This window comes from Centropristis striata, chromosome 3 (genome assembly GCF_030273125.1).
Source record: "Centropristis striata isolate RG_2023a ecotype Rhode Island chromosome 3, C.striata_1.0, whole genome shotgun sequence".
NCBI lineage: Eukaryota > Metazoa > Chordata > Actinopteri > Perciformes > Serranidae > Centropristis > Centropristis striata.
The window spans coordinates 39845142-39857421 of NC_081519.1; the positions used below are offsets into that span (position 1 = coordinate 39845142).

The 12280-nt window shown below is 37.1% G+C and overlaps 1 protein-coding gene across 1 annotated transcript in view; it reads right to left on the reverse strand.

Moving 5' to 3' along the window:
- Window positions 1–237: 237 nt before the first annotated feature.
- Window positions 238–12280, reverse strand: part of itga7 (integrin, alpha 7) — a 46263-nt gene continuing 34220 nt past the window's right edge. Inside the window, exons 15-25 of the mRNA XM_059329161.1 lie at window positions 11673–11859; window positions 11509–11583; window positions 10635–10714; window positions 10429–10506; window positions 9834–9936; window positions 8556–8771; window positions 6908–7024; window positions 6696–6809; window positions 5557–5655; window positions 3686–3811; window positions 238–1149 (exon numbers count right to left, since the gene is read on the reverse strand). Coding sequence (XP_059185144.1) covers window positions 994–1149; window positions 3686–3811; window positions 5557–5655; window positions 6696–6809; window positions 6908–7024; window positions 8556–8771; window positions 9834–9936; window positions 10429–10506; window positions 10635–10714; window positions 11509–11583; window positions 11673–11859 — 1351 coding nt within the window. The 3' untranslated portion in view covers window positions 238–993. The remainder of the gene's footprint in view (window positions 1150–3685; window positions 3812–5556; window positions 5656–6695; window positions 6810–6907; window positions 7025–8555; window positions 8772–9833; window positions 9937–10428; window positions 10507–10634; window positions 10715–11508; window positions 11584–11672; window positions 11860–12280) is intronic.

A 12280-nucleotide genomic window follows, 5' to 3' on the forward strand; every position in this document is an offset into this window, starting at 1 on the left:
AGTCTCTTTTCCAATGTGGGTCTATGGGAATTTTTTCAATCAATGCATCACGTGATGGATCTGGAAGTTATAACTTTGCCACCACAAAAATTGGCTTCGAAGCCCAACTTTTTTGTTGGTTTGCAGCGGTTCTGAAATATTGAGATTTAACATATATTGTTTGCAGAAACGTACAATACCAACATTTATTCTGGCGACTGGGTTGCTGACTGACATATTAACAAAAAGTGAAAAAAAGATATTGACACAAAACGGCATCTTTTTCCCCTTGAGTTAAGATATACAAAAACCATCAGGTGGACTTATTTCTAGAGAAATCAGCCAGCACAGACATCAACACATTCAGTGTCCTGCAACAGATTAATTAACTATTACTCAAATTATATCTTACAGACATCTCCCCAATGTTTGTCAGTGCTATTAAAAGAAAATCCCAACCCATCATTTATATATGAATATAAAAATGCATTTTTTCATTGCCCATGTCAATCGTCAGTCTTACAGTAGTTAAGGCAAAAAGTAGTCTTTGTCACGGGCAGTGGCTTCTTCATTAATAACGTCCAGTGTGTCTGTTTGCATCTATGATTATACTGTATGTTTGTGCATTCATGCATGTCTTTGAGTTGTGATTTTATGTCCTCCTTTGTCCTGATGGCAGACAGTGAAGTCCCTTTGAGCATCAGTGCTCCTTCTGCAGGCTATAAAGCATATTGAGCAGCTAGACTGGTTCTAATATTGTTCTTGGCCTTCAGGATAAACTGTAACACACTGATGCACAGTATAAATAGACTATGCAAGGCCAGCCATCAGCAGGCTTCGGCGTGGGAGAGTATAGATCCAGTCGCGATGTAACAGGCCACCAATATGCCAGCACTGACACAGTGATCTCAGTCACTGTGCACTGTTTTAGTCCGTTAGTTCCAATGCAAAGACAGAATGAGTGCCACACATGGTGATTTGAATTAATTCAGTCAGTCAGTGCTTCAAAGCGAGTTACGAGGTCCCGTCGCTCCAGTGCGTGGCCCATTCCTTTTTATGGACAACTCCTGACTTTTCAGTTTGGAACTGTGGCCGGTCCTCGCGGGGAATCTTCACCGCATGGTACTGAGGCAATTTGTCTTTGTAGTGGGCCCGTTGGAAGAAGCCACACTGTTGGCACAGGGAAGCAGGCAGGAGTGCAGATAGAGGAAGAGAGGGAAAGAGGCACAGAGAGGCAAAGGAAGGGAATTAGAAATAATTAACTGATGTCATATTTAATAGTGCGATTGCATATCAACTGTATTTTTTGCCCTTATTTATTTATTCTACTTTTAAACATCATGCCAAGTAAGAAACATATAAAATCAAATTTGTTCCAGTAAAGTAGCATCTCCTAGTTCTTCCCTGACAGATAAAAGTGATTGTTTGATGACCTTGTGCAGTCAAAGTGACTCTATGATAAAAAGGCACATTCATCCAAAAAGCACAACCACATGCTCTACATTTCTAATTCAGCCTCAGTCTTTAGTGTCCTTGATTAACAAACCAACACGCTGCCAAAGTGCTGTTAAGAAAAAAAGGCACACGTTAATGCAAACAAAAACACCGGCTGGTATTAATGACAAGTTGATTCTGGCCCCTGAAAAAGCCAGTCGGTCATGAGATGCAAGTCAAATAGGAGAGTTAATAGCCTCAAAAGTGCACAACATGCACATCATGAAAATGAATAGTCTCATAGAGTGGTGCCAGAATGAACAAGTGTAGATCATTTCAACGTGACATCGAAAGCAGAGGCGCAATACACAGCACAACAGGCATCTGAAAAGACCTGAAGGAGAGATGGCTGGATGGTGTTCAATAAGCAGCTTAAAAAGACATCTCAATGCTAAATGATAGGAAATAGTTTGGATTAATTGATACAACAAAATAGCATACTTTTGCTATCCATAACCTAATAACAAAAAAAGCACCACAGTGGCAAAAGTATAGGTTGATTCAGCATAGGGCTGATGAGTAAAAAATTGTTGGTTTCTGATACCATAACCATAATCGGCCATTTGCAAAACCTCCTCCCCAAGTAGAGATTGTCCGATAATAGTTTGGTTGAAGAAGTAAACATGTGGCCACTGATGATATTTTAGTCTTTCCAAAACAAAAACACAAAAGAAAAAAGTTTTAAGAACTTATTTAACAGTGTTCTACTGTATGATGCAAATGTTAGCATGTGTAGCTTACAGCTGCAGTAGTTACCTAACATATTCAAAGGCCAATATCATCAACTATCTTTAGCTGCATTTTGTGGGATTACTATAAAATATGAAGCCACGTTGATGAAAAGCGGCATGCAATCATGTCGTATTTTCTTACTGTACGGTGTGTAAAATGGTCCTCCATTACATTAGCTTAACAAAGTTTAAGCTAATGTTAGCGCCTCTGTTGTTCTCTTTAATAACTAGTTAGACTTCAGAAAGTTTGCCAAAAAAAAGTTCCTTTTTGACAAACACACGAGTTGGTTCTCATTCTTAAATACTTTTCTCTGGTAATGTTTGAAAATTAAAACCATGTGTAACAAAGCTAGCTAGTTAGCTAGGTTGAAACGTGAAAATCAAGGTTATGATAGAATAAATTTATATTTTTTCTCAGCAGATTTAACATAACTATACTAGGAGTAACTAACTCTAGACTCACATACAATAACAATGCTGTCTGCTGGATCAACTGGTAAAGTTAGGCTAACCTCTGTCTTTATTACAACACATTATGTTAGCCAAAAAACTGAATTATTCTCAACTCTCATGGACTCAAAAGCTGGTTGAATGACCTCTTTTACAGGTTTCATGTTTTAAAACATTAAAAATTCCACCAAAGTCAGAATTTTCCACCAACTCATTGGCGCAAAAATTATCTTAACGAACTAATTATCATTCTAAGGGGACGGGACTTAAAAAAACGGTAAATCCTCCACTATCCCACAGCTGTGGGACACATCTGTGTGTTATTTTGTGCCAAAATGTTAATATTTCACACTGTAATGAACACCACCAGCCATGCCAGAATGGGTCGAGGAACAAAGCGAATATTTTACCGCTTGGAGGGAGAGGAGGAGGGGAGAGCAGGCCAGAGTGAAATATATATTTTTTATATTATAGTTCTGATGCCTGCTTCTCCGCCTCCGAGGGTTGGACGCCCAAATGGGCGCGGTAGTACTCCGTCTCATAGTGCGGGCGCCGCTCACTGCGTTTGAAGAACCCACACTGGGCAACAGATCACCACAGGGGAAGTAAAAACAGGGAAAACAATGAAATGAAAGAGAAAGGGGATTTAAGGATAGAGGGTCCCCAGATGGAACAGAGAGGAGAGAAAACAAAAGGGATGACACACAGAGGACAAACAAAAGAAGAAAGGAACAGATGAGAGTGAGCTGGAAGGAATAAAATGATTATAGGACAGAGCAGAACAAGGCGAACAGAAATAATTGGACTACCATTAAAAGTGATGAGAAAAAGCCAGAGAGGTGACAGGGATGAAGTCAACTGAGCTATAAGGACCTCTTATGTAAAGCCAACTGGACGACATTTATCAATATGTGTTGTTAAAGTGTATCTGAATTCATTGTTTTGGGACCTTGAAACCAAGAGGAAGAAGGATTGCATAGAGAGGATAAGTGTTACACAATGCAGGGACAGTTTGAGTGTGTGTGTTTTACCTTCCACAGTATGCAGACCAGTAGAGTCAGCAGCAGGATGCCTGCCAGGGCGGCTATGAGGATGATCCACCAGGGGATCGAGTACTGGTCAGCAAGACCAGGCTCAGGGTAGATCATCACAGGCACCTGGAGAGGAAGGGAGGAAGCAATCCAAATGCACAATTCAAATAAAATGATATGTAAATATTTGTGAGAAATCAGCAGATAAATGATCAGCCGATAACATGATGCCAAATTGCTCCATCTAAAACAGGGGTGTCAAACTCAAATACACAATGGGCCAAAATTTAAAACTTGAATAAAATCGTGGGCCAACATTGAACAAATAAACCTTTTAATATATACCAAACATGTTTTGCTTTAACATTAAATATGGAACCAGCAACGCTTATAAACATACAATATATAACTAAATAGTGCAGACATGCAAAATCAAATTTCAAATAAAAAACACATCAATGTCATTCATTTATTAAATAAAAATTAAATAAAAATCGTATGCCTCTTTTCTATTTGCATCCTTCTGATTTAAATATCAAAATAAAGTTTTTCAACAGGTTAATACATTTAAAAATAAAATAACAATAATAAACCTAGTATTAGCGTTAAATGCGCCGTATAATACCGGCGGGTCAGCTTTTAAAGTACAATAATAATATAATAATTTGGTATTGCCTCGCAGGCCAAATAAAATTACACTGCGGGCCCACGGGCCAGAGTTTGACACCCCTGATCTAAAACGTATGTTTTCTTCAAAAGATCGCCAAAGATACACTGTGTATCTTTGGCGAACTGTAAAAACAGGCATTATTGTCAGAATTTGGACTTTCCGATATTCCTTGAACTGATCATAGGTTACGAATGTTTCTGTGAGAAAAAGTAACTAAAAAAAGCTTAAAATTATGATATTTCTATCAAAATGACTTTATTCTACATGTCTCATTCAAAATGTCGCAAAAATAAACCATTTTGAATAAATAGATCCTGTTAAACAGTAAATTCTGTGCTCCTCAGCACAACTGTGATCCATGATGGTTTTTGCTGAGATGACCGTCACATGACAAATATTTAAAATCAGACAGAACTGCAGGGTGTTTACACAGAGCAGAGAAGAGAGGACAGGAGAGGTTGCAAGTAGAGGTTGTAAAAATTCATAATAGTTCAATATGTTTAGCATGTTGAGACCCAATTTATTTTGTTACAATATTCATGACCCATGAGGGCACTTGGTAAACTGTTGTATATATAAATTCCATTTTATTACAATTAAAAAAAATGTTCATCAGAGAAATTAAACTTTTTTTTATAATTTATGTAATTATAACTGTGTTATTCTGCACAAACATTTTTTGCATTGTTCCCACTTCTAGCTATGATTGGGCTGATTCCATCGAGGTGCAGGACTAATTCATTGAAGCGAAATACAAGGCCAATAGTAAAGTAAAAAAAAAAAAAAAAAAGAGTTACCGGTAAATGTAAAAAGAGTAAAAAACACCCTGGAACTGCTTGGGGTTCAGCGGCTTAATTGGCTTAGCAAAGCTGTCCCCCAGCCCTTTTCCATTTCTTTATTAAAAGGTGCAGTATGTGTCTCACTCCCAGCTCGTCAAACACAGATGCTTCGGTGTTCTGTAAAACTTCACCACAGTGACAATTTTTGATGACACTCTTTTCTGTCCTGGCTTTAACTGCCATAACTATTATTTATATCATTATTTGATATGTTTGGTTTATATATTCATTTAATCTAACATCCACAACTCAATATTCATGAATAATAGATTAAATGAATATATAAACCAAACATATTAAATAATGATATAAATAATAGTTATGGCAGTTAAACTGGCCATGAGGAAAAGTGTGACGAGTACCTGTGCTGCAGCATCCTTGAGGACCAGGTGTTTGATGCTGGACTTCACAGTGATGTTGGCTCTGACCAGCAGCTCCAGCGCACTGACTGCTTGAAACTCCTGACAGACAGAGGGAAAATATTTAATATTTAATAGCAAATCAATTCTATACATGAACTGTAGAGCAAAAGTGAAATTATATAATACCTTTGAGATACATTATTCATGTCTAAATCCCAGTCTTTTTTCTTCCTATAAAGCATTTTTATTTTATTTTTTGCTAATGCACACCACACTCAGACACATATATTTATACTCTAGCCAGTAAAATGTCTTCATATATCATGGGTGAGCCTATAGTTAGTATACCCTTACATGGACATTCTGTTCTTGTAAAACCTGGTCTTATTATTGTAGTTTAGGCAATCTCTCATATCATAACATATAAGGCTATGATCTGAATAGAGCTATGGCTAAAACTATGAATATAAGACGCATGTGAATTAAATTAAGTGATATTGATTCATGTGGAAATAGAGGTAAACGACCATCTGGGAAAACTTTTTATAATACTTTTTAAAGGTAAAAACCATACCACACAAGCCATAAGCACTTATAGGTCACCATTTTTCACTTCATCTATCTCCCACCAATCCTTTCCCCCCTACCCAACTCCCTAAACAAGATAACATGCATTACAGAAAAAAAAGTGGAAGACACTGAAGCCTAAAATAGTAGTAAAAATGGGCTGAAAAAGTAGATGGTTAGGTAACAGACAATGGGGAGGAAAAATATATAAAATAAATTAATGTAAAGTTAAGAAAACAAGAAAGAACCAGCATTGTTGTGTTAAGATTAAGGAGCAATCAAACACCATGTCAGTTACATATTTCTTGTTACCCTTGGATCTCTCTATAAATATTAAACAGACAGCTGCAGGTGACTCAGTGGTCAAATCTGACAGCTGTGTTCACAGTTTGCTGACTGCCTTCACATCAAAGCTCTTTTGTTAATCATACTGCAGTTATCATTCATCCACTTGCATCAGATCATGAGCTGCCAGCAGCAGCTGGAACAGCTGGACTGAAGCTGAGAGGAAGAATAATGTGCAGTGAGGTGCAGATGTAATGATGACAGGTTTTTTTGTGTTTGTTTTTTACCTCTATGAAGCTGCTGTTCCACAGCCGGGCATGAATTTTGAGGACAGCCTGACCGGAAAAGCTGTGGAGGGGACACTGAAGGAGGACACAGCGTGCCGACCCCAAGAGACAATCCTGGAGGAAGAAATGACAGCTGAGCACTTTCTCTCTCCCTTCAATGAACAGGAGCAATAAAGCCTTTGTGCTACAGGATATTTTTATTTCCCTCTTACCAGCTTGAGCGACTTGCGTCTCTCAGAAGCCGCCACAGCTGGAGTGGTTCGTCCCACGCTGCCTTTTGTCGTCACTTGACCTTCCCCCTCTGGGTGTGAGCGGCGCGTTCGCCCCGCCTGGTGGAAGTGACACATTCATACATGCAGAGACAGCTCAGTGGGTTGCTCATCAAAAAGCATTAAGTTTGTCAGTGAGGAGATGTAACAGGAGAATGATGTTGCAGCCAAAGTCTTGAAAACCCTAATGTTAGCTTGCTGCTAGCTGCTACTTTCTAACCCCATAACTGCATGAAAAATACTGTATATTTAAGGAGAAAAGGTTTTTTATATCATCTAATTAATGTTTCCAATTTCTACCACAAATTTTACATTGTCAGAATTGTCAGTCAGAAACACTGTAAATTAGAAAAGAGAATGTTGATCTAATAAATAAAGAGGTTTTTTGCTCCATGTGTTTTTATTTCTTTTACAAAAAGTATCTGCATTAACAGCAAAGCTAAACTAATAGTAAATGACACATTATGCTCATTTACAGGTTCATATTTGTAGTTTGGGTTTCAACTAGAACATGTTTACATGCTTTAATGTTCAAAAAGCGTTATTATATTATACTGAATATAACTTTTTGTAAACTTTTTTATGCTTTCACTATATAACTATAGTGAAAGCATAAAAAAGTTAGCTAAAAAAGTTACCATAAAAAGGTACCTAGACCTGCTTTATAAGCAAAAAAAGACATGGAAATCCCACTTTTTACAATATGGGGCCTTTAACCCTTTATCAGGCAAAGAACTATATTTGGTAACTTCAGGTAATATTTCGAGAAAAAAGTTGAAACTTTACTAGTTTAAAGTGGCAAATCTACAAGAAAAAAAGTTGCAGATTTAAGAGATTTAAAGTGGCAAATCTGCGCGAAAAAAGTCGCAGATTTACGAGAAAAAAAATATTTTTTCTCCCAGATTCAACACTTTAACCCTTAATAGGACACTCATTGAAATACTTGCAAATTCCAGATTTCAACCCTAGAGAATATTGGAGGGTATTACATACTGCCAGAATGTGTAAAAAAGACATGCGAAAATAATATATTGAGAAAAAAATTTACGAGATTAAAGTGGCAAATCTACGAGAAAAAAATGTGCAGATTTATGAGATTTAAAGTGGTGAATCTGGGAGAAAAAAGTTGCTTTTTTATCACTTTTTTCTCATAAATCTGCAACATTTTTTGCGCAGATTTGCCACTTTAAATCTCTTAAATCTGTGACTTTTTTTCTTGTCGATTTGCCACTTTAATCTAGTAAATTTGCAACTTTTTTTCTCGAAATATTACCTGACTCTTTTTTTAATTGAGATTAACTCAGAATTGCCAGAAAACCCACATGAGGAATGGAACAATTCCCAAATGATGGACCTGTGATGACTGGGTTACATGACATAAGGCAATGAAAAACTAAAGCTGTGTTCATTAACATTTAAAATATTTAACCTGCTCTAATCATGGTTCACTCACTTTAGGACTCTTCCAGGCCAAAAAATAATAAGCTGCACCTTCTGTGACTGTAACGGTGGATGCAGACTGAGAGTGTGGTCTTTATTAGTGCTGTTAAAATAAGATTTCCCCGCATGGTCTGAATGATACTCTGCATACCTTATGGTTGACAGGCTGTGGGAATTCTGCAAGTGAGGAGCTGAGCAGCTTCAGAGGATTCAAGGCTCCTGTTGGGGTGCACTGTGTGTCCGGGTGACCCTCAAACTTCAAGCTGGCAGGATACAGAAGCCACTTCTCATTGTGCAGCTCATAGGGCCACATGATGTTGAGGAAGGCCGAGCCCAGCGTCTGCAGAGCCTGTCCGGGATTAGAAACCTGGCGGGAAAATTATACAGGAAGAAACTGTGATGACTCAGAGTACACACTTGATTTTGATTTGATTTATTTGGCACAGTTTTTAAAGAAAGAAAATAACATAATAACAACAACAATAATACTGTTTATATATTCCATATACATATTGAAATAAAATAAAGACATGCCAGGAAAACCCAAAAAACCCTCATGGGGCTTGAATAGTGGGATTCCCTAATATAACGTAAAAATAAAAAAGAACAAGGAACATAGAATTATACAGAGTAAGAAACTAGAAAAACAAAACAAGGGCACAACATAGCAATGAAACAAGAATTATAATAGTAGCAGAACGATCCCACATCTTGATAGATTACATTAAGATGTATGTCTTCCTTTAACCCTTTATCAGGCAAAGAACTATATTTGGTAACTTCAGGCAATATTTCGAGAAAAAAGGTTGCAAATTTACTAGATTAAAGTGGCAAATCTACAAGAAAAATGTCGCAGATTTAAGAGATTTAAAGTGGCAAATCTGCGCGAAAAAAAGTAGCAGATTTACGAATCTACGAAAGTGGAAAAAAGCAACTTTTTTTCTCCCAGATTCACCACTTTAACCTTTAATAGGACTCATTGAAATACTTGCAAATTCCAAGTTTCAACCCTAGAGAATATTGGAGGATATTACATACTGCCAGAATGCATAAAAAAAAAACATACGAAAATAATATTTTGAGAAAAAAGTTTACGAGATTTAAGTGGCAAATCTACGAGAAACAAATGCACAGATTTCTGAGATTTAAAGTGGTGAATTTGGCAGAAAAAAGTTGCTTTTTTCCCCACTTTTTTCTCGTAAAATTTTTTTTGCGCAGATTTGCTACTTAAAATCTCTTAAATCTGCAACTTTTTTCTTGTAGATTTGCCACTTTAATCTAGTAAATTTGCAACCTTTTTTCTCGAAATATTGCCTGAAGTTACCAAATATAGTTCTTTGCCTGATAAAGGGTTAACCATGAGGGTCCTGGCTGCATGCACAACACACACACACACACACACACACACACACACACACAGGTTCCTCACCACAAACTCAAAATCGACGGGGCTGCCGATGTCCTCCAGACTGGTCATGGCACTCTCTCCCTTCACTGTCCCGCTGAAGAACAGCTGGTGAGGACGAGCAAGCCTACAGTAAAACACAATCACATGTGTGAGTCAGAGAGCTCCACACACACTCACATGACATTAATGAATCCCAAAAAAATCAACTCTATTTCAGCATTGGCCTTGCAAGGTTCAGGGCTGATTTAAAACAGTAGAGGGCGTATTTAACCATTTTCAAAGATTTTTACACATTCAGTATGGGGTATTAATCAATATTAACACCAGCACTGATGTTGTTTCATGACAGTACAATTATATAATTTAGTTACAGCCAAAAAGATTCCAAAGATATCAAATGAGAGGCAAAATATCCCTTGGAAATAGTTTGTCCTAAAAAGAGATTATAGGTTCTGAAAGCTGAATAATTCATGTTTTCCAAACAGTTCAACATTCATATATAAATAGATGATTAAGAAACAAAGATTTCTGTAAGTATTTAATGTAAAGCCCTGCCAGCAGGGACTCTCTGGATGAAGAGGTTGATGAAGAAAGTGCTTTAAAAGGTTTAACTCACCCACTGACAGACAGAGGGAGCTCTATCACAACTTTAGCAAAAGCTGTGACAGGTCCCAGGTCGAGCTGCTCGCTGATACTGAGGACAAAACCACAAACAAACTCTGTGATCAATATTTATTTAGTCCGAAAAACTCAAATATCTCCACTCAAACAATTAAAGGTTAATGTGAATGAAAAAAGATGCAAATCCATCAAATAGCTTACGTTGTCAGTAAGAGATCTGCTGTTAACTCGGTGGTCTCGATTGTGATGTTTGATGTGCTCAAGTTGATGGAGAACTTTAGCTGCAAAAGCAACACATATAATATTATATTTTATACATTATTCTACATATGAATATATTCATACTACAGATTTCTGACAAAAGTGAAAAGGCAAAATAAATACACATAATCACACTTAATGCTGAAATGAAGCTGATTTGTAGGAAAGATATAGCAAAAGTTATGAAATTATTTAAAAATAAACAGCAATATACACACTACTGGTCAAAAGTTTTAGAACACACCAACTTTTCCAGAATTTAATTGAAAATGAGTTTAATGTCTCAGTGTACTCTGAAATTAATGCACAGTTGCAACATTTAAAATTCTTTATTGAGCATGATAGTGTTTTGAAAGTAAAAAAAAAGATTCAAAATCACATTTTATGTTGGACTAAAGGACTAAAAAAGACACAAAATGACCAAAAAAAGACACAAAATGACTAAAAAAAGACACCAAAAGACACAAAATGACTAAAAAATGGACAAAATAGCCCAAGACTCCATAGAGTTAAGTTGTTAACCCACTTCTTGTTCCCTGAAAAAGGCCTTCTTGTATAATTCTGAAATGTACATTATTTTTCAGTTTTGGTTAACCTTACCTTTTTTTATTTACCTCTGGCAGTTCACCATTTACATTCATACCCTTTCAAGCTGTTCATTTGACTTTAACTGCTTGAATTTCAATAAAAACCTGGAAAAATTGGGGTGTTCTAAAACTTTTGACCGGTAGTGTATATTTTTACAAAAAGTTGCCTCTGTTGACCCTGACAGTCCTCAAACTTAAAGTAAATGAACGATGTTTGGTTTCTGTACCTTAGTGTCTCGTTTCACAGGGTTCCCCAGGTCACATTCAACTTGGGAACCATTCTGGTTAGCTTGGCATCTCATCTGCAGTCAGTCAGGATATTAAACAGTTACCATCAGCATGAACAGGGAATCCAAACATACATGTTTCTAGTTTATGAATCCACTTGTACCTGTGGTGGGACCCTGGAGCCGGCGTACGACAGAGTGTTTGGAAGGGAGATAAGCAGCTGAGCAGCGTGGGCGTCGTCTCCGTCCTCCTCGGGGTTCAGAGGGTCGGAGGGCATGTTGGTGACGGAGAGCTCCAGCACCACCAGCCGCTGGTCTGACAGGGAGAACACCTGCACGTCATCCTCATCTCTGCAGGAAGAGAGTGTGGAAAACACACATTTATTTACAGCTATCAAGAAAAACAGCAGCCTGTCCTTGAAGGTTTGGTACAAATAGCATGATTTGTGATATTGTTTTAAGCAAATTAACCCTTAACCTCCTGTGACCCTGCGTCCTCATATGTGGACATTTCATTTTAGGTTTTCTGGACCTTATATTTCATTCTGCTTAACTATAACTATGCACTCTAGAATAAGAACAATACATCAATCAGTGTAAAAATCAGATGGCAGCATCTTGGTAAAGTCAATTAACAGCTTTTACAAAAGTGGACCAGGTACCAAAGCTGATCAGATTTTATGGCTAAAACTTTTTTTAGTAGTATTTGTGCTTTAATAATGTTTGTAGCTTGATGTTCTGTGCAAGTTTGACTATTTTTAGCATTAGCAAC